The 23,036-nt window shown below is 34.4% G+C and overlaps 1 protein-coding gene across 1 annotated transcript; it reads left to right on the plus strand.

Moving 5' to 3' along the window:
- The first annotated feature begins 688 nt into the window (after window positions 1-688).
- LOC113501043 (carboxy-terminal domain RNA polymerase II polypeptide A small phosphatase 1) lies at window positions 689-23,002 on the plus strand. The gene is made up of 5 exons (XM_026882020.1): window positions 689-942; window positions 1,260-1,588; window positions 13,364-13,545; window positions 16,007-16,160; window positions 17,782-23,002. The coding sequence occupies exons 1-5, from the start codon at window positions 870-872 to the stop codon at window positions 17,938-17,940; spliced, it is 897 nt and encodes a 298-aa protein (XP_026737821.1). The 5' UTR covers window positions 689-869; the 3' UTR covers window positions 17,941-23,002.
- The last annotated feature ends 34 nt before the right edge of the window (window positions 23,003-23,036 follow it).

Genomic DNA, 23,036 nt, shown 5'->3' on the forward strand with positions numbered 1-23,036 from the left:
ATACATACGATAAGCTAAGATTAAGATTGTAAAGAAAATTAGTAGGTAAATGATTTTTTTTGACACGAAACCGTGTTGGACATAGAATGACAAAAAGTTAATTACAGAAAAATAATATTAATTCTCATGCTAAATTAAGAATATATTACAATTATTTACACAAATACGGTTGCATTCGATTACAATTAATCGATTTGGTCTTGTAAACATTGATTTTCTTTTCTAAATGATTCGTGCTGCCGACACTATTGTTGTAATATGACATTTTCATAGATAAAAAATATATCAGAAAAATATAAGAAGTACATAATATGTTTTAAAATAAATTAAAATGTTCAGCTATTCAAATTTAGCATGGAGTACAACTATTTACAGAAAAATATGTTTCCAAAACAGTACTTTCGTTTAGATCTGGATTGTAGGGTTTGTTATGGATTTTATTGGGTGTAAATGCACGAGTCGTGTAATTAACTTAAAAACTTTCAGAGTTTATTCACAACAACATAACAAATAAAGCAGTAATTATTTGTTCAGCGCAATTACTCACTTTGGAATTAACGTACCTAATACTTATCAAATTCAGTGTTCTGAACGTGAGCTAAACTATTTTTGGCTGTTGACAGAAGTAGCAACATTACGAAATATGAAATGTACTGTAGTGTTACTTCATTCTTTCTTTCTCAAACTGTATGTGTTAGAAAGAGTATACCGATTACATTATTTTTATGTGTTGGCCACATTCGAAGTTGGTATTTGCCAAGAGCCTGCCATTTTGTAAGATAGAAGGGAGATAAAAAATAGTTTTATGGTGTTAAAATTTTACAAAACCGCCGTTGCCATTTGTCTTAGGGCCAAAAACAAATGTTTAAATGGACGCATCGTCCATTATAACTCAGGTGTCACGGGATGACGAGCAATTAAACAATTATGGATCCGACAGAGGTAAATCCCAACCGAATTACACCTGTTACCTACTAGCATCAAATTAGAGCGTATAGTGTTACCTCCTCACGACTGGTAAATATTTGTTGTTCGTGTTTGAAGGAAGATCAGTGAATTTGTGAACGTTTTATAATCCTTAAGTTCTGTTTCGCGTGCGTGTGCTGTGAGGTAAACAATTGGATCGTGTGGACGCGATAACATATACGGCAACCTTGAGAACTTCGCTCTCCTTACGGTTCCACTTGTGATATCCACTTGGTTTTCCGTGTGTGTGCTACTGTGATTACGAGTGTATTGATGTGCAATGGTTGTTTTAGGGTCATCCCCTGGCGGCCAGCATAATGAGGGGGATGGTACGCCGGTGTCAGGGTCTGCCCCATTGGGCAGCAAAAAGTCCAGTGGGAGCGGTGGGTTCCTGCGGTCGTTGCTGTGCTGTTGGCGCGGCGGACGAGGCAAAGGCCCGCCCGGCAGCAATGGCGCGAACAGCATCGATGGCCGAGCCTCGCCGCTCCCTCAGGAGCGGGGGCTCCTGGTCATGGCGGAGCACGCCCCACGACCCCTGTTGCCGCCAGTGAGACACCAGGACATGCATAAAAAGTGTATGGTCATTGATCTTGATGAGACGTTAGTTCACAGCTCTTTTAAGGTATGTATCCCATGTTATTGTTGCTTGTTAATTAATTCTGAATTCTACTTCGGTCATGACCTTACTCCACCAATTTGTTTGAGAAAACTAGTTTTTTCAGTACAATGCTATATAATATAGTCGTAATTCGTTGTTTTAGGCATTACTCATCATTACAAATACAAATACTAAATAAAATACATCATAGGGGCAAGTGGTAAATGTCTTAAAAATTACAATTATCTCAATTTAAACAAGTTATCTCTCTGTGTGGGTGGGACATAATTTTGTTTTATAATTTAGCAAAACAGCTTATCAAAAGTATGTTATTTACATTATTTGCACAAACTGTATGACCACATAACACCTCATCTTGAAATCAGACACTTTTTATTTCACCTCAAATAAATTAACTCATTATGTTATCTAAACGCATTAAGTTTGAAAGACTAATTATGTTTAAAAGAAGTTGCATTAATTTGCGAAACAGATAGGTATTATTTCGTGTGTGTAAGCTCACAGAGAGTGGGTTAATGAGTTCTGGCCATGATAACCCAGAATTAACAAGAATGAGAAATGGCTGAATCTTCTTTGACTGCACCTACTTTTAAATTAATAGTAGTTAAAAAAAACTGTATTCCTGTAGATCGATTGAACACTTGAAAAATGATCAAATAGTGCTTAGATAAGTTCATATTACCTATTACATTATGACCTCCTTATGAAAATGGTATGTTTTGACATTTGCAAACCCACTCATTAAAGAAATTTAAAAAGTCTTACGAGTTTAGTGTCTTAGATAAGTTTTGATATTTGAATAGTCCAATGAAACTATCAATGTTTGTGCTAGTCAAGCTAACTGCATAGATCTGTTTAAAAAGTTAACAGGTATGCTATCATCATCAAGTACTCAATGACTCACCAACAGCCAGACAATACAGCAATTATGTTTATTATGTGATTAAACTCCAAGCTCAAATGCTTGACTCTTTTTATATCAATTATAACTCAAGATTCTATGTTCTTGTTGCAAAAAGTGCAATTATAATAATATTATGATGCATAGATTCTTTATTGCTTACTAATAGTGATGTTCAAATCTCTATTGCTTTCCTGGTAAAACACTATATAATATGTTAAACATAGGGATTAATACTCTATATGGGATAAACCTTGTGTATGTCCTGGGACATTGTTTATTCAATTGCTAAGATTGCTTTTGAAATCCATTTTGAAATTTTACATGATCAGACAAATATCCTGCAATTTTTTCTTAATCACCTAATCATCTGGCAGGTTTCTAGTTATCTTAATATGCAATAGCCTTAAATAGAATAGTTTCCTGAAATGTTGTCTTGGTTAAGAAATATTATGTAGAAATATACTACAGTACTAGATTTATTATAGACTACTGTTTTTAATTCATACTACAAACAATTAGTGTCAAAATACTGATTGTTTACCGAATATTTAGCATTTATGTTGCTAATCATAGTATTATTGCTCTTGTTTATTTAACTTGTCATATCAAACCTATAGGATGTGTGGCAAATATTTTTCAATAAGTGTAACTGTAGTTGTAATTTACTCTCTGTTCAAACTGCTTTGAAGTTACAAAGACAGAGTGGCCAATCACATTTTGAATAGAAACCTTCTTAATATTTGATTTCACACAATGCCATTTTAATAATAAGAAAGTGAAAGTGTTCACCAAAATCAGCCATGATTTTCGTTCGACGACGACAGACGCGTACAATAAATATGAAACCTGTTTTTTTGGCCTACTTTTTAGTTTTACTATTCTTAATTAATGCTGCGTTGATAGTACGTTTTGCGATAACTTCTCAGTTTTTAATAGATTGCTTGTAGAGCTGCATAAGTTATCAGCATCATTTTTTTCAAATCCTTCTCGTAACATGTACATTGCGTGTTTTAAAATGGTATAACTTGTCCGACTTTATTTTAAATCTTTCCCTTTGCTTTCCTGCGCAGGAAAAGATGTTTTGCTTTTTAATAATATGATTCTTTGAATACAAAATTTCGCTATAAAGCATTCCTTCGATTCTTTTAACTAAATATCATTATAATCAACCTGTCAAGTGTTTAAAAGGCATTGAAGCAGGCACTTAATAATCAGATATAGTTACACATGTTAGAGATATATAAACTTTAGTACACCAGTCGAAAACTTCTTATTGTCTATGTATTGCCTGTGGAAAACGCCACTTGTTTAACGTGCATCGAAAACAATCTAAGAACATTTTTCAAGATGATTAAATTCGCGTGTTTTACCTAGCGTGTTTCATAACGTAAATTACTCTAACAATCGCAGGATTAAGTAAAAAAAGTGCAGTGTAGACCAAAATAAATGCTTTGTTTTGCGGATCAATCTAACTTATATTGTGGACCATGTCGATACAATTATTTATCCTTTCATTATCACGTTTGCGCTTCAACATGCAGATAATGTATCTCTTATCAAACCTAATTCATTCATATCTTGTTTGATAACCTTGGTAGATGCATCGGATTATTGCTGTACAAATTTTGTTTTGATTTTATATCTGTAAATGGTTTATTTTTATCATTCACAACTTACGTTTGAATCACGTTTGTTGTTAATTAAACGTTCATACATAAGAAGGACAAACAGACATGTTTTCTATTGTGCTCTGTACATTGTAAATATATGTGTTGATTTAAATCTATTTACAAGCTCAATAATATATTATGCAGCAAATCATGTAACATTGTAGATAAGGAGACGGAAGTTTTATTATCTTTCTAAGATATGCAACAACGCCCTGCCCTATTTATAAATACGTCTCGTTAAAAATATCGCTAAAATTTACTGCTACGCTACGCTTGGAACCTTATTTATTTTCATAGAAATAAATAATCACGTCGACTAGAAAACAGAATGGCGTGCCGATCTTAATTCTGAGCGATCGCAGATTCGTGACGGGAGCTACTCGGGTACCCAAACCAATATATGTTGTAGTCGCGTGACTCGCCACCGTTCACGTTCCCCAACTCCAATAAAACCATACTTCCATATCGCCACATCGATGACACCTGACGATTAAGGAAGCCGAGATTTCATGATGTCATAATCTTGACATCAAGGGCGCCAGTTCATAGCACCGCCCACGAAACATTCCAAGTTTGCATAACAGCCTTCATGAAATTACCACGTAAACTCGCGGCTTGTTATAATGTAATTGAATAATTTGTTGTTTAATTACATAGCGCTTGTAACTTGGTCCGTAGTATTTTGAGACTCCCCTTTATATGACGCAAGTCGTAGAGTTACTGTTTAATACGTATTTAATGTATTATAACGCAATCAGCGCCGCGTGACGCATCTTACTCCCAATCTGTTACTAAAGCTTGCTCTTAATGTGACGTTTTAAAACATTATTTCGCTAACCCAGATGGTATAAGTAGCTAGTGCCTGCAATCAACACTTAAATATAAGTGGCACCAGTCGCAAAAGAAACGTGGGTAACTCAGGCAGTGATCAATTTATCATCGGAACAAACCATTTAGCGGCTTCCTCTATTAAAATCGAACCATTAAAAGGATCTTATCGTGAAACAATGAGGTCCGACGACGTGTGTCACTCGTCAATGAACTACTACGTTATAGTTTGTGGTTTGTGCTACTTTGGTTCACTGTCAACATTCTATCGCAGTAAACCAATTAAGGCTCCCATGACGCCTACGAGCGGTGAACACGAACTCCGCTGGCGCCACCGCAAACGCTTATAATTTCGTAGTTTTTTTTCTGCGAGTAGTTCATAAACGTAAATAACATTAGGAGCAGGCGTCAATTGGCTGGCGTCGATTGTTTCTGAACCACTAGAATCGGAAACTGCGATTCAATGCGGCGCTGACGTGATGCGAAGTTTATTATAGTGACGACCCTAAAAACCCAATAAGAACCGTCAAGTTTTATCAACACCCAGTAAAAACAAATGTTTAATGTTTTCAGCATGCGATATCCTAAATAATTACATTGGTTAGGAATGTGTACGGCGCGAGTTTGAATCGCATTTGACCGGTTTGTTCCCGTTCCGAAAGACTTGCTCTTTTTAACGTTTCAGTTTGGGAACTAGAGCGTGCAGCCGTCCAAGGGCTCCCGGTGAAACGGGAAATTGTCAGATTAATATTATAAAACAGCTTTGAGATAATGTGAAAGTCTCGCCGCCATTTCACTCTGGACGTGATTTAATTTGAAGCTTTGCCAATCTCGAGTTCGTTATAAAAAACGGTCATCATCTCTGATTGAATGTTACATTAAGGCGAAATGACTGCAATGTATTAGTTACAACAGTCTTATTAGATTATTGAGAAGGCGTTTTATGAATTTGGTTTTGATATTTTGGAATCAAATTGTGAAGGAAAATATAAGCGTGATCTTGGATGCGATTTTAAATTGCTCTTTACCTATTTTATGACCGCGTGGTTATGAAATTTAAATGGGATATTAGTTTTAGAGGGCACGCAGTTTCTGTCTGTTTGATAAATGCCTGATGGTATCCTATAGCCTCTCGCAACAATTGGTCTATCTGGGCTAATACAGTTTTTTTAATCGGATGTAATGTAACTAATGTTACGGCAAGAATGGCTCAACATTGATTACTTCACTTATGCAATTTTTATCACGTTATTACGTATTCAATCCATTATCGCATTAGGTTAAGATCATCACTGCTTATACAACGACCTTTAATTTCCAGTATAAACTTAAAACTGAAGATGACGAGTACAAAATCACATGCAAGTATGCCATTGCCGTCTATTAAAACAGCGACGTCTTAATTGCTATTAAACTGATACAATCTTAGTTAAATTAAAATTTGGGTGAGTTATAGCTATGTTTCTATTTACGTTGCGTGGGTTTACAATAGTTCAATAGGTCGGACTGACTTCCGTTCGGTAACACACCCACGCCGAGCCACTATTGTTGCAGATTGCAGCTTCATACATCGCCGCTCCTTGCCTATGCTTCTAATAAAGAAAAATCTATTCATGTATTGATTATAAAACCTCTGTTCTAAATAAACGAACAAGAAAATTTGAATTGAGTTAGAGTATGGATATGAAAATAGTTTTCTTGTCAGGTGTATTCGACGTTGAATAATTCATAGTGTTTCTTAGATTATTCTCTTAAAAGGACAGATAGTTTAGCTCTAAGCAGAGCCAGCAGATTTTTACCGTTAATTGCCAAAGCCATTCGGCTTCTTTTTACTTGGCTGCGACATTTTTTGTACCGGTTTATTGAGCTCCTATGAAGTTAAACAATTTTTTATAATACAAAGTAAAGATATAATAAGAATTCCTAGAATAAATTCAAAGGTTTTCGCACATTTATAATGAAAGTTATACCAATGTGACGTCTCTATACAAAAATATAGCCGTTTTACGTAGTCAGCAGTCGAAGAAGCCTTAGCAATGCACGCGTGCCACTAAAAATACTTCCTACAACCTGCTAAAGTGCTTTAGCTAGCTACACTACCGTTCGGATAAGTTTGACGCGTTTGTGTTTATTTATATTTTAACAATACACCTCTAGGGATTAGCTAAAGCTATTAATTTATTCAATCATATGAATGGACAATGCATATTATGTCTTCAGGGAGTTATAATAATGCGCAATTTAGTCAATACGATATCTAGTTGGCCTCTTAAATATGTTTGCTTAGATTTATGCGTAATACCGGCCTGTGAATGTCCTTGGGCTTGGTAAATGCTGCTTCCCATATAGACACGGACCTTAAATATAATTTATTCATAAAACACCTAGTACCTAATGCACTAGAGTTTATACGGGACGTTGTGCCAGGTTTAATACTACAAAAATGTAAGAGTCGTGTACGATAGGCATTAATCGATTTGCACCGGGAAAACTGTCCATTAAAAACTTGTTAACTGATTCTAAATCGAGATAGCACGTTGAAATCTCTGTCAATATAGAAATTTGTATTGCGTTTGTATCATATCATATCGACTACATCCCAGATCGTTCTACTTGTCACAATAACTAATTAATCGTATGGTCACGATCCATATTACATTATTTTTAGGAATGTCTCGAACTACGTTAAAGAAAAAGAGTTAAATTAAAACCCACTGTCAGTAGTCTGTTTTTTGTGGAGTTGTTTCAGCGTATATTTGCAAACTTTTCTCATAACAGCGCTCGATTTATCATTCGTCATTGTTCATCGTAAATATAGTGTTTATAATACGTCTACATCGATTCGTTGGACCTATCACATGCTTTACTGCGTCGTTGCTAATCATTTAGTTTTTCTATTGTCTTTTATTCATCTTTATAACTTGCTAAAACGAAGCAGCTATGCTCTGTCGTTTTTCGCGTAATATGCTTGGTTTCTAGGAGAAAATGTTTACTATACCGTCTGAAATGTTTGAGCTATATTTAAACGTAACCCGCGTAGGGTGAGCGGTGAACTTTGACACCTACGTAAATAGACTGATTGATACGATTAACACGCAGACCAATAGTATGTGATTGTGTACCGTGTGAACGAAACTACAATTATGTTAAGGTCAGCATCCGTCTTTCAGGCTTCGGATGCTGTTGATTAGCAACATTTTCTCATACGTTTCAATGTTACGACCCAATTCTCTATTGATATTTATGTTTAGTACTAAACGGATGTCGAAATTTATTGGACATCCTACCTAGATAAGCGAAAAATGCTAGCAAATAATATTTTGCCGAAATTATCGGCTTGAACAGTTATTTAGCAACTCGCCTCAAAATCGCGGTCCAAAATGCAAAATGTGATCGTGCATACGTTTACCGCGGTCGACTTTGTCCGTAGATAGTGTGCGGTGTACGGCCACTCGACATGGTATAGAAAATGAGGTGACCGACACCCTTCACTTCCGATCCCTAATGGTGCACTCGCTGTTACGTGCTCTTGCTTAGAAAACGCAGAAATATTGCCGTTTCTCTTTATACATAGCGTGTATTATGAATAAAGGGAATGAATGCTTTTGTTGTGTTCGTCTTATTCTTGTTGACAAAGCTAAGAATGAGATTTAAAGGAGTATTCTGCGGAGACCACACGGAAGCAGTTCTCGTTAGCATTGTTTAACAAACACTTTCCGTCGCACAAGTCGCTTTAAACAATCTAATTGATATTAAATGAAATATCACGAGCTACTTCCCTAATCTTACCTTATACACCAAGAATTGTCGTGACGCTTACAAGGCCAAATTAACCAACTGATACAACAGTTAATAAAACTGCAAATGTTGTATTGTTAGCACGATTTGCGTTCTGCCATATGCTGGCTGCTATTGTCAGACCGCATTTGGTTAGCTCAACCGTGTCAAGGCTCCGACCTTGGATGTGTTTGGCCACACAATCGGGAATCAATTCTCATCCACTACTAACTGATAGCTCAACAAGAACCTTCAACTATTTGAAGGGCAATGTTTACTCTAAGCTTTGTTTGTTCCCTCCCACCTCGTACGGTCTCTAGACACTGGTTTACATTGACTCAAGATTAGTTATGCACTATATTTCCTATAATTAATGTTTGCATGTCCCACTTCGACTAAACTTTCTCAAAATTGTCTAATGTTAGCAGAAATTAGTGCAATTTGACGTTCTTTTGCAATTCGTGTCGTAATCTAAACGAAATATGAATGTTACTTACAAAATGAGATATAAAGAAACCGCAATCTAAAAAGTATATTTTTAATAATTTGTCAATAACCTGGTCAGGGTATTATCCAGTTTGTATAATGATGTTGTCAGACAGGCTTCCTGAAGTGCTACATTGAATACCGTTAATACCGTACGGATCTTATATGAATGTAACTGACCCGTCTCTAAACGGCTAACTAGCGGTTATTCATTATTCTTATTAATTGTGTCTTTAATATATGGATATAGCACGCGTAGAAAGGTGTGCTTAATTGAAAGTGTGATCCTTTAAACAATGAAAATATCAAATCTAATTTTAACGTTATTAAAGAATATTCAGATATTCGATTTTTGCCTAAGCTCGCTTTAAAAGTCATCGCCTTCGGGTTGGTTAACTATTTTCTGACGCGGAAACAAACCGTGAAGCAAGATCTGTTAAAATCTATTTAATAACCGGCGTCTTCCCTCGTAACTCTCGTTGCATTCCTTATATTATTATCCAATTTCACGAGCATAAGTTATATTGCTTTAATATTTATCTCCGTCTTTGCAATAAGGAGATAAGTAAACAGAGACAATGACAATTGCAAGGTAATGAAATGTTTTCACATAAAAACTACGAAGACCCGGCCTTTTTCCTGCGACTCTTTCAGCAGACAGTACTTAAACCTTTTCTGCCAAACAGTTCATTATTTACCTTTAGCTCAAGATTTCATACTTACTACCTTGAGGTAGCTTATCGAATAAATTACGTCTAAGTTATGTAAAACGTCACGTTCGTCTATTAATATTGCAGACTCCTAAGAAGCATAATTCAGATTTATGTTACGACTTGACCGTGAGATCACCGACGCACCCGCCGCGGTGATTACACCAACATTGATAACTTCGCTTTCCGATCTTAGGTATAATTTGTCAAAGTGAAGTATTAAAACATAATTTATCTCATACTACGAGACTCGGTGATAAATGTTATAACACATCATTGTAGCTGGCTAACTGACCGACTGACATGCTTGCGTTGAGGTAAATTATTTACATTGCTTCTAGGTGTTATCTTGTTGACCACAAATAACCCAACTTATCTAGAACAAACCAATTAGGCTGTATTACTCGGTACTTCAATTGTTTCACCAGCTGACAGCATTGCGTACACTTACGAAAATACTTACACACTTATAAAAACGTTATATATATTAGCAGCGATATAATTACTGCTTTTTCTTTCCTTGAAGCTTTTTAAAAGAATGTAACGCAAGTTGCCTCGCGTCACGCGATTTCCATGTCCACGTGACCTTTACAGCCTTACTACGTATTAGGTTTATGCAAATTATCAATTAATACATTATGACGGTAAACGTTTTCTTTGTAAATACTTGTGGTATTTATGCTTTTGTTGTATTCTTGTTAGAATTAACGTATTTTCCCATAAGAATTCGTCATATATGATAAGGTTGTTGAATGAAATTAAGTCACTAACTAACAACGAAACAACTTTGAAAGATATTTATTTGCTTACGTCAACTCAACTCAGGCTGAAATTTAGAATGATAGTCTAATAAAAATGGCCTAGCGTGACTTGTTCCAAATTTTATTCATATTTCTTTCATTTTGTCAGTCCTGAATTCATGACCAAACTTTTGATTGAAGGTTACTTTAACATCATTAGGTTCTTTTTCAATGTTATTATTATCTATAAAAATATTTTATTCGTTCATGATGATTGTTTTTTATCGTATTCGGGTTATCCTTCAAACTTGACATTATAGTAATAACTGTCCTTCGAATTTCGTGATTGCTGCCGGTAATGGAAAATCCATGACGGACCAGTTTTTTAATATTTAATGCTTTATTGAGTCAAAAGGTTTTCTGTGTCCCCGTTGCCCTTCGGTTGCCGAAAGCTTATTCCTAAGTAGAATCCAGTTTACTTAAAGATGAAGTCGTGCACTAATTAGCAAACGCAACCTGTTTTTTAGCGTGCATAATTGACTTGATTCGGAATGTTTAAATTTAGAAGCATTTCCCAATATTTTTGATATTAAAATGTAATCGGTGTCAAAATCTATCGCATTATCACCATTTTCTATTTCTAAACAGTTCGTTCCACTTGGTTACGTAAGAAATAGCAGGTTGATTTGATTTATGTTTTCCATTTCCAAATATGATTTCAATAAGAATAACACAAGCCTACGCTTTACTTTTTTTGAACGTCTGATCGCGTAGCACGTGATAATTCATACATACATCCTATTTTGCCAAACAAACAAAAGTCCGATTGTTTTCGAAACCGAAATCGAGCGTGCAAAACTGATTTCGAAATCGGCTCCTATTGATATTTGATACGTAGAAAATAATGAATGGAATCATTAACGAAGACCATATAAGTTACACGATTATGATGGTAAAGTTACCAGATTAAGATTCTTATGTTACGAGCTTAGCCTGTCAGTCAGTTGTCGTTTTAAAAGTAACCTTAACTAATATTAATGTGAAGGTTTGTTACTTAATAGCTCTACATTCGCTGTGGAGTATATTCATACACTAATACATACTTTGCAAAAATTTATCTGATTCACAGCAAGATCATTGATGCCAATCTTCGGATAAATGATAGTCTTACCAGAATATATGCATACTAGCTGACCCGGCAAAGTTCTTTGCTATAAATGATTTCTAGAAAATTTCTGGTGATGAAAAAACATCACATACAAAAAAAACGATGTGTTTAAAAACCTAATGGACCCTAACCCTTATGGAAAATTATAGAAAAAAGTAGAACACTCCATAAAAATCGGTCAAGCCGCTTCGCAAGGATGCAGTATGCTAAAATTGTGACACGAGAATATAAACATAAAATCTATTTGGCAAATACACAAGGATACTCAGATTAATATTTAATAGGTTTAGAACAAAGCTTGACAAATGATTCACGGCCACACATATCCCCACACGCAATGGCGGGCATAACAAGCGTATTGTTAACATTACGTTAGTGTTATTATAACATTATGATGACGTCGTATTGTTGACGTAAACACTGGTTCTAGTCTTATATTTAGCCTTGTTAGAGGGTAACAGGATTACTAGATGTAACCAGCTGACAACTACTCTTTGCTGGAGCTGATCTGGCATTGAAGCGAGATGGCGAAATACATATCTTAGAGCGTCTCCTTTTACAAATGCAACAGTCTTTGTTAGCTGATGGTAAAAAAATAATTATACTTAGTAGATATATATTCTATTCCAAGTTGACGATGAATGAGTCTTTAATTCGTAAGCTCCCCGTAAAGTTTTAAGCACATATTTATTTCCATGGAAATAGTGTGTCTTCCAAAACTACACTGATATATATTTAGAAACATTATTTGATGACGTCAATATTGCAATCATTTAATCAGAAACTGTGTTGATAAAAGAATCGTTGCCATCCATTCTAGTCGATTAGATCATACATGAATTGTATCTTTTAGTTTCTGAATCATATTTACCTCACATGTGTTCCAAATACTGAAGTTACCACTTGGATATACGGCACAAGTCCGTATATTGGTTTGTGAAAATTAAAGGTAATTGCTTATTAGAAAATATTGGCACTTATAATATCCGGTGAGACTGGAAACCGATCTCAACATAGTTGGCTAAAGGCTAAACCAAGAATTAATAAGTATGCATGTTCCTTCAAAAATATATGTTCTCATTCCATAGAACGGTCTTAATAATAATTCCTAATTATGCTTGTTTTATTCATTTTGTTTCTTAATGAATTGTTGACGTAATCGCCTACTAGGTATATCATTATCCGTGAGAATTCTAATAGAAGCACGTGGACTGCTTATTTGTAATTAAGTATGTTAAGAATGCACAACGTGGTATATAAAGCAAGATCTAAATGTAAAACGTAATAAATTGTAAGAACGCCTATTTAATATGTAGGTTGTTAGATTTTAATTATTTTACGGTATTTTTTTATGTCCAGGCAAATACAAAAAAAAGTTACGTTAAATTTCCGTTAACAGTGCATGATAAGCGCACTAATGTCTAAAAGACCTAGAACTTGTACGGGTACGAGGGTAATAATCAAATGGTCTTTAACGTTATTTCTTTATTTCCAGCCGATAAACAACGCGGACTTCGTAGTGCCGGTCGAGATAGACGGCGCGGTCCACCAGGTGTACGTGCTGAAGCGGCCGCACGTCGACGAGTTCCTCCGGCGCTGCGGCGAGCTGTACGAGTGTGTGCTGTTCACTGCGTCGCTCGCTAAATACGCTGATCCCGTCGCTGATCTATTGGACAGGTGAGAAATCAAAGTCAAAAGTCAGTTATTCAAAAAAGCTACGAAGATTTTTGAATATCAAATTATAATGGACAACACTTAGATTCGCCCAAACATCACCGATACCTAAGTGCTTATGCGGCGATAGAAGAAAATTACAACAGGTATTATAACACCATTTAAATTGTCGAAACGGGAGGAACTAAACAAATTGTCTTATTACGAGTTCAGGGTAGAAGAAAGGATTTTTTGTATCGGTGTTGCAGTTTTATGTCCGAGGATTCGAGATTTATCGGAGTTATCGTTACAGAAAAACTTTCATGCGCAAAATGCGACTTTTCCTTTTAACCCCAAAAGCTGCTTTGGGGCTTCAGGCTTTTGCCCTTCCTAATAATTAATGTTAATTTAATAAAATAACAAAACCAGGATTATTCCATTTGGGTGATTAGAACGAGGATTATGTATTTTGGATAATCCAAACCGATGCCATCTAAGTAAGACATATCATGCGGTACATTCTAATCATCAAGGAATATTTGCCAATCAAATAGTGGTGCTTCGTAATATCAGACAAACTAGAAACTTGCCTCTAACTCAAGCCTTATGTTGTGGTGACATGACTTTCCAAAGTTCAACTCGTAGTTTTCACCAAAATTAACCTACTTCGACGGAACAATAGTGAAACTTGGACATGTACACGTTAGAAGTTTTGCGTAACCGCAAGAAGCAATTATTATGCATATAAATACCTATTTTTAGCCTGAAAGGTTAAAATTTTCGTCTATAATAACAAGTCTTCAGAATAAAGGTCGAAAATCCCTCTGTTTATTAGTTAGGCATGTTTTACTCACAAGTTAAACGAAAAAAACCCACAAGTCTTTAACACCTCATTATCGCTCAGGAATAACCATTTTAGTCACAACTATGTCAAATAAACTACAATGGCGTGCAAAGTGCTATAACTTAACATTCCAAACATTTAGTTTATAAATCTACTGCTTTGTTTTCAACAAAAATATGTAACACTTTAAGTGTAAACAGTAAATAGTACTAAATAGTTCTAGCGACTGACTAATTCGGTATGATTAATTTGATTATTTCATTCCTTTGATTAGAAAATAGTCATCGAGTCCTGAATATCCATTTGTAAATTCTTTGTTTTGATGGAAATCTATCTTATTGTGATTATATCGGATGTAACGGTCATAAAGCCAAATTAAGACGGGAATTATATAGCGCATAGCAACATCTTTTGTGCAATAGCACCAGTCTTGTTCAAGTCACCGTTTTACAAACTTATTTAGTGTACTCGCCTTTTGACTCCATGAGACCCAAGTCCTGTAAGTTGAATACAAATACATTTCTTTAGGGCCTCTTACCACCTCGCTTCAGGCCATCATAGCCCCTGAGCACTATCACTCACATTGGGAACCACTTCTGTGATACATAACACAATAAGTCATACATTTCTACGCACAGATTACTATACCCAACCACATATCAATGCATAGAAGATAATTGAGCGGCTTTAGACGTTTCCAGCTATCTAATTATATTGTATAATTAGAAAATGATACAATGCGTGAGTGAGTTGCGTGTGAATCAGAGTAATGCTCGCGATTATGTAGTTATGTGTGTTAAACATTAGTAGTTTATCGTCCATGACTGCTTATGTGTAGGGTAAAGAAAGAGACAAATGTCAGTTACTCTGTTTTAGCGGTTGATTTTGTATATTACCGTTTTCTGCAGGTTAGTGAGTGCCTCCCAGATATTACGTGAGGACGGAAAACTTTGTGTGGAGCCCAGGTTTAAAAAAACTGAATCTAAAGTCACCGACATCAATAAAGGCGATGCTTGGATGTTTGTTGTGGGACGATTACATGACGGAATTATTATAGGATGTAGGACGAAGCCTAATTAATACAATGTTAACCTAAGTATTTCCATGTTTATTTATATTAAATACATACTAATATTAACCTTCTATTAAATCGATAAATTCGTATTCATAAATTACGAATAAATAATATATTAGATACAATATAAATAAGGAAATGAACCTATTTATTGTTTATTTAAAACATAATTATAACTGCAACCATACGGAAATAGAATTTGTAATGAATATTAATTAGAACTAGATTATTTATTTACTAACATCGTAAATGTTAGTAAACAATTATTTTAGTAGTCTATAAATCTAAGGGACCTCTTCACGTGTAAGAAACGCGTGAAAATCTATCATATTTATACTGCTTCTAGGCTAATTAATTTAGGGACTGCCAGTCGACAAAATAAGAAAATATATTACAAGACGAGGGAGGGGAGAACTGGTACTTTAAAACTGCTTAGAAAATAGGAAACCTTCCTGTAGACCAACAGCCACATCGTCTACATGTACTACAAGTATTAACTACATAAATGGTATTAAACTACTGTTTTTTATCCCATATAAATAAATAAATTGTTATAATTTTTCCAGATGGGGCGTCTTCCGCGCGCGGTTGTTCCGCGACAGCTGCGTGTTCCACCGCGGCAACTACGTGAAGGACCTGAACAGCCTCGGTCGCGACCTCCGGCGTGTCGTCATCGTCGACAACTCGCCCGCCTCCTACATATTCCATCCTGATAATGCTGTGAGTACTAATTTTTATTAATTCACTTAAAAACTGTTGTATACCCCAGTTGTTTCATCATCATCATCGGTGGTCTCAAACATCTATGACAGATGATAGAAACAGCAGCCGTGTTAGTTTTTTGATTTTGGCACACATGTTGTTTAAGTACTAAAAGTTAAGGTAGACAACCTTGATTATTATTTTATGCAAACACATTAAATAAATAAAGTAAGTGTTATATTTCAATGGTACATTTGATTTGGTAATAATTTATTGATGCTTTGTATTGGTTTTTAGTCGCATTTTATTTAAATTTGTGTATACAAAAAGTACCTGGAGTGTATTGATGTATATGTATTGGGGACTCAAAAACATATCCTACTTTACGATCTCTTAAAATAGGCACAGGTTTATCATACGAGTTTAAATTGACCTGGCCATATTTTATATGCAAAATCTTAAATGTTCCGGGCATGGCAGTAAACATATTTTTGTAAGAAACTAATTCGTAGCCTATTCTTATAGCAAAAATATTCTTTCCAAAATATGAGCCAATGTCAATATTGCGAAATTTACTTTAGATTATCTGAATCCTTTTTAGTACGTTTTATAGATAACAAAAAGTAGCAGTTGTAACCAAATAGTGTGAATATTAAAATATCTTATTTTTTTATTCACAACCGAAGTTCTTGTTAGATAATTTAACATTGCATAAAATGTAACAATGTGACAACAATATCCTTGAGATGAATATTCCGATAACCCCTTATATAACCGACATTCTTAAGTGAATATAATTCTCTAGTTTAGTTCTTGAGTTAGTAAACACACCATCTAATTACTTCATATTATGACAAGATGATCATTAATTTATTTAATTGATATAAGTATTAGATGACTAATAATATGGAGCGTTTAACATCATTATAACGTATATAGAAATATAATATTATAATCGATAAAATAATTAAATTCTCGTTAAGAAAAGGTACCCTACACGGATAACTAATTTACTTGAGCCTTATTTGATACGTCACTCTACAAGTCATTATCAGCCTCATCAGATAGTAAAACCTCGAGAAGGCTCAAAATATCTGGAACTAAAATCTCGAAAAAGTCCTAATTTTTCTTTCCCATATCTAAAATTTGCGAAATTAACTGTGACATCTCAGTCCTTAGATAATATTTAAAAGAACATTTTCCTTATTGCGTCATTTCTTAGTCAAATATATTTGTACAACTAGTTCATTTTTATCGCTATTGGAGTAAAAAAATATACGAAATCTTATCGCAATACCAAGTCGATGCTCTATGCAGACGTTTGTTCATTATTCACGGCTCTTTGTCTACTTATCTGGTGTTTCTTTATGTTATCTATCTACAAAGAGCTTTTGACTGAGCGCTTATTATTTAGTTAAGTGGTTCACTGTGTTCGATTGTCCTAATTTATGAATACACACGTAGAAGCTGTACTGTTTGTATAGGCTTGACCACGCGGATTTGTCCGTAGTTTCCGTCCCCGTATTTAATAATGTACGCAATTTAAAAAAATATGCTTCAAACTGTACTGATACATTTAAATTTAAGGCATACCTGGCTTCCCAAAGTGTGTATAATAATGAACTTGTTTGTTGGTCAGGTACCTGTGGCGTCATGGTTCGACGACATGACGGACTCGGAGCTGCTGGACCTGATCCCGTTCTTCGAGAAGCTCAGCAAGGTGGAGAGCGTGTACACGGTGCTGCGCAACTCCAACCACCCGTACAACGCGGCCGCGCCGCCCTCGCCGCCCACATAGCGCCCTCCCGCCCAGCGAGCGAACCAAGTCTTAAGTGCCAATTTTGCCTTCTGGATAGTGAGGACATTATTTCTACCTATTTTACATTTTAGGTATTTCTTAGTGCGTAAGTGGTCTGTATGATGGATTTGTGATGATAATACATTTTATTTAACATTTCCACAATCTGGTGAGCTTGCAAACGAAAGTGTTCGTATATATTTGGACGTAAACGTAATTCTATCGATATTTTTCGGGCTGACTAATGTATTTTTAACGTGTATTCTTAAAATGCAATCGTCGTTCATTATATTTCATTTTCATAACAATTCGACAACTTATATCGTGCTTGGGATCAAATACAAATAAGTTAGGATATTTTCATTGTCGTGGTTGCAGGCTATCGTACGTTTCCGGTGTTAGGTCACGGAATATCGACATCGACAAACGCGACTTGTCTCATCCTTATGATTTGCATTCGTCTTGACTATGTGTATGAATGTTTAAATATAAATCGATAGACTTGTAACATAATCACGAATTCTAAAATTCGACTGGGATTTAAGCATTAGTATCCAGCACTAGTGAAATGTGTAAATATTTTTATATAAGAGAGTAATGAGGTCGCCGCTTGAATCATGGTTAGAATTAATATGATTAATGTACATACATTTATATATAAACTATTGGATGTAAGAGATCGCTCGTGGCAGAACAATAGCACTTAAGGTGAATTGGGTCGCACCGATCCGTGGCCCGTCTTACATTGTTATTCTTGATAACACGAACTGCTACCGTTTAACGAATTATTTACCCGACAAATTATAATTTTATAATATAAGAATTTTCTATCTAATTGTTAAGCGAAAAATGATTTATATTTATTTGTGGACATATGACTTAAAATCTGAACGAAGGCAGACAATCAATGTATTAAGAAGTGTAGTACGGGCCACTGTAAGGTTTGTGCACATTAGAGAGGTGTATTACCCCACATTTTCATGTAACATATTATAAGCTTTAGTGTGTACATACCTTTGTGTTTAACAGTTAAACTTCCTCCCTAAGTAGTTATTGCATTGGTGACAATAAGAAGTCAATCGCGACAGTGTCATATGAATGTTTTTTTTTTAATTACTTATAATGGTAAAGATATGTTTAATTGTGTAATTAAACACGGGTGAATGTAGTATCAGATTAACTTGGCATCTAAATGTATTAATTATGCTGTATAAGCTCGTGTCGAGTACGGGAGCTCTGACTGTTATTAAAGTCTTCTTGAGTCTGAACACAAAATATGCATTTCGAGTATATCCTAAGATGTTGTTATGAACACGTACCGAGTACATGGGCTATAACATTCAAGAACGTATTAACAACCAGAAATTGTCTGCTCCCATTATCTACACGAGCCGAACACGATACATGCTTGAAATATAATAAAATTTCATCATCTCAGTATTAAACTAGCTTTGTAGTATTTGATGCCATTTTTACACAAGAAAATAAACTAAAATGAATATAGGTATCTCTATGAATTTTAACGAAATATTTTTTATGATGGCAATATTTTTCTATGGTAAATTATTGAATGTCAAGTATTACCAACTTGAAGTTGCGACTGCACGGAGGTGAACGCGATACTATGGAGTGTATTATATACGGACAAAATATCTTTAACTTATCCAAGTTTATGCACTTATTGGTGAAAATAAAAAATCTGTACCTAATAATTCGGTCAAAGTTGATCTTATTTTAACCATTTTTGGTATGTTCGGATTATGTGTCGTTGTAAGCTCAATATATCCGTCGACATTAATATCGTGTAAATATCGCATATCCATGCCTCAAGTGTGGTCGGTAACTAATAAAAGTTCAACATTATAATCTAACGGACTTACGTAAGAATTGATTAAATTAGGTAATACTAAATGGTGCTTTCAGTATTAGTTGATTAAGCAGCTCGAAATTATTGACTGTTAAGGAAACTACGCACATTCGGCTATACAAATCGGTATACAAAATTATATAACACATACTGAGAAACACATTGGCGGACAAAATCTATTTCACTAAGGGCTGATTTCTCAATCGCCAGATAACTTTTATTTGACGAATATGTTAGACGTTTTGACAGCTTTTGCATTGAAAATATGTCAAACGGCCATATTTATTCCTCAGATAGAAGTTAACTGATGATTGAAAAATCGACCCTATGACTCCTTGGCTAACCCACGCCATGTATTTATTGTTTTTAATTGCTTAGCAAAAAGGTTTTATTGTTTTCGTATTATCTTTTGATGTCGAAATATTATTGTTTTGTAGGAGCTTGTAAATAAGATTTTTATTAACTTAAAACTGATTGAAATTGATGATTTTTTTTCAATGTCAATGTGAATTGATCACTTTCTCTTAATATACGCGTTAGTTTGTTATTTAGTGACTACACAGGTGTATGTATAATACCTTATACATATATAATAGGTATATGTACGCTTAATGCTAGGTGTATCCTTAGGCAGATTCACACAGTTCACTTGTAATCCACGTCGTCACAGAGGCCATATAAGTTAGACAATTATAGTCCTCCGAAGCCAATTAATACTCCTATACAGTTTAAATTAACGGGTGCACAGGATAATGAACTTTATCGCTTAGAAAACACGTCACCATTTATGTGAGCACTGACCTCATTGGGTCTTCAAACTCAAGTTAGTATTCCGTGCGCCCGTTTATAGGCTATACACACACACATCGATAACTAGCTTTAATTCTGTCGGACATTCAATAAGCTACACTTGAATGCCAGCATTTCTGTCACAACTGTTCTGCAGTCCCGGGCTTCTATTCTACAAGTGGATTACACGATCACACTCATCTCGTCACCCGTCACCACATAGACCCACTGTAGACAGCATTTATTTGTAAGCATTAACATAGACCTAGGATGTTATAGTAATATATACGTTGATTTCTATAGACTTAAGGATTCTGTTGTTCTAAATGACGCGTTTTCTTATAAATGTATTTAGCTTGATAGGAACACTCCCTGTGAACATCTTATTTAAACTTTTATTATCAATTTATTATCGTATTTTTTATCGTCCAACAATGTTATTTAGGAGAATAATTGTTAACGTTTATTTAAAAAAATGCATGCAATAAAGTTCGATTGATATTTTGCTATTAATATCGTATTTCTTTTTTTTAATAATGGGTATAAAATAATACTTTATGTCTAACATTTTAGCGAGATTTGGTATCGTTGTTGTATCATTAATTTGATTTTTTATGTAATTTAACATTGGTGTATAAGGACTTATGAAATGAAAATGTATATGCAATAACTTGTTTTTTATGTAACTATTTTGAATGAGCTTATTCGTTAATATAATTGTTTGAGATTGTTTCTATCGGTGCTTTATGAGTATTTTATTTATGTGACACTCGGTTTTCGCTCCAACTCATTTTAGTACTACTCGATAAAGCTGAAAGGAACTTCTCTAGTAAGCTTTGTTTCCGATTTTTTGTCAATAATTTGGAAATATAAATCTGTCGAATTCCGCGTGTCACTAATATTTTAGTCAATGATTGCAGTTGAAATAAATGGCTGGTCGGTAATCAAATTTAAGCAATTTGAGTCGTGTAGATGAGAACATGGTTTATCAACAAGCTTAATTATGCAACTATATCAATTAAGTGATATAAACCTTTCTATGCGACGTATATTGCACTGCAGACTCTTTTCACTTGCACTCTCAACTTTAATTGCTTGTAAACAAAGTACAAAATACAATAGCATTGCTGGTTAAACGTTACGAACAAAATGTATTGAGTCAGTTATAAAGATTCTTTAAAATAATAAGGTTGTGCTTATGCTGTACCACATATCTTTTGTAATCGAATCGAACGGTCATTAATTCTTGCCTCTAGAATGTAAATTAAATAAAAATACTCCCGAATTTTTATACAATTAATTAACAATAGCTACCCACCTGTCACTGCCTTATACGATGAGATTGCCCCAAAATTTATAGCTGGAGCGGTATATATCGAGTTTATAATAAATCTTATGAAATATTCATATAATATATATTGCTAGATAACATATATAAAATTATAATATATTTTGCAACATTATATTCCCCGTCTAAACATGGTTATAGACAGAAAATATATTCAGATAAATTACTATTGTATTTATTGACTTTTTTACGCGAGGCTTATGTGTAAAATAGATTTAAATTAATTGATTTGTATATCATTAAATCATATCGCTGAGAAGTATCTACTCTATTAAGCCTTTTAACCTTTTCACCGCCACGCTACGTTCGTATATTTTTACCAGGCCTGTATAATGTTTAATGCTCAAAACCTTTATTTAATTTTATCCAAAAAACGAAAGAGATCCACAATTCGTCCGTGTCGATGAAGAGGTTATTTTATCCCTAGCTATTATTTAATTCGTGATCACTTTTATATTTGTATAATTTAGCATATGAAAAAATGAAGTCTAAGCCTCGGGTAAAAAAACTACCATAGTATTACCGCTCTCGATGAAATTATATAATAGACTATTCAAGAGTTTTCAATATGCTTAACAAATGTTATTTCCAGTATAAAAAAAATAATAGTGCAATAATCTTCCTTTAAAACATACAACTCATATAATTCTGGACTTTAAGCTTTATAAATAAGATTCAATTTCACATAACAATGAATTTTAACAATAACTAGAAGTTGGCATATTGTAGATATATTGTACAGCATTACAGGACTCGTTTTATAGAAATACAAGGCGGTTGTAATATGGGTGTGTTATGTATTTTTATAAAGTTGCGTCCGAGTCGGTATTATGAACATTTTGTACCTATCAGAGACTAGGCACGTGAGAGGACTATAATATAATTATATTTATGTAATAATAGCCATGAAAGTAATAGGGGGAGACACGAGAGTAGCTAGGTAACATTTACCTGAGACGAAATTTATATAATGGTGTACATTTTTGATATGACGTTGTACAAAAGAGACATTTGGTATGTTATTTTATAGGAATGAAATAAATAGCCTTAATAAACAATGTGTTTTTTTACTTACCCCTATACATTTCATAC

Source organism: Trichoplusia ni, chromosome 15, assembly GCF_003590095.1.
Source record: "Trichoplusia ni isolate ovarian cell line Hi5 chromosome 15, tn1, whole genome shotgun sequence".
Taxonomy (NCBI): domain Eukaryota; kingdom Metazoa; phylum Arthropoda; class Insecta; order Lepidoptera; family Noctuidae; genus Trichoplusia; species Trichoplusia ni.

Excerpts from the sequence above, each read along its gene's own strand:
- LOC113501043 (XM_026882020.1), top strand. The coding sequence starts at position 870 with ATGGACGCATCGTCCATTATAACTCAGGTGTCACGGGATGACGAGCAA. Across the intron at positions 13,546-16,006 it reads GTCGCTGATCTATTGGACAG|ATGGGGCGTCTTCCGCGCGC; the intron begins GTGAGAAATCAA and ends TAATTTTTCCAG. Across the intron at positions 16,161-17,781 it reads TATTCCATCCTGATAATGCT|GTACCTGTGGCGTCATGGTT; the intron begins GTGAGTACTAAT and ends TTTGTTGGTCAG.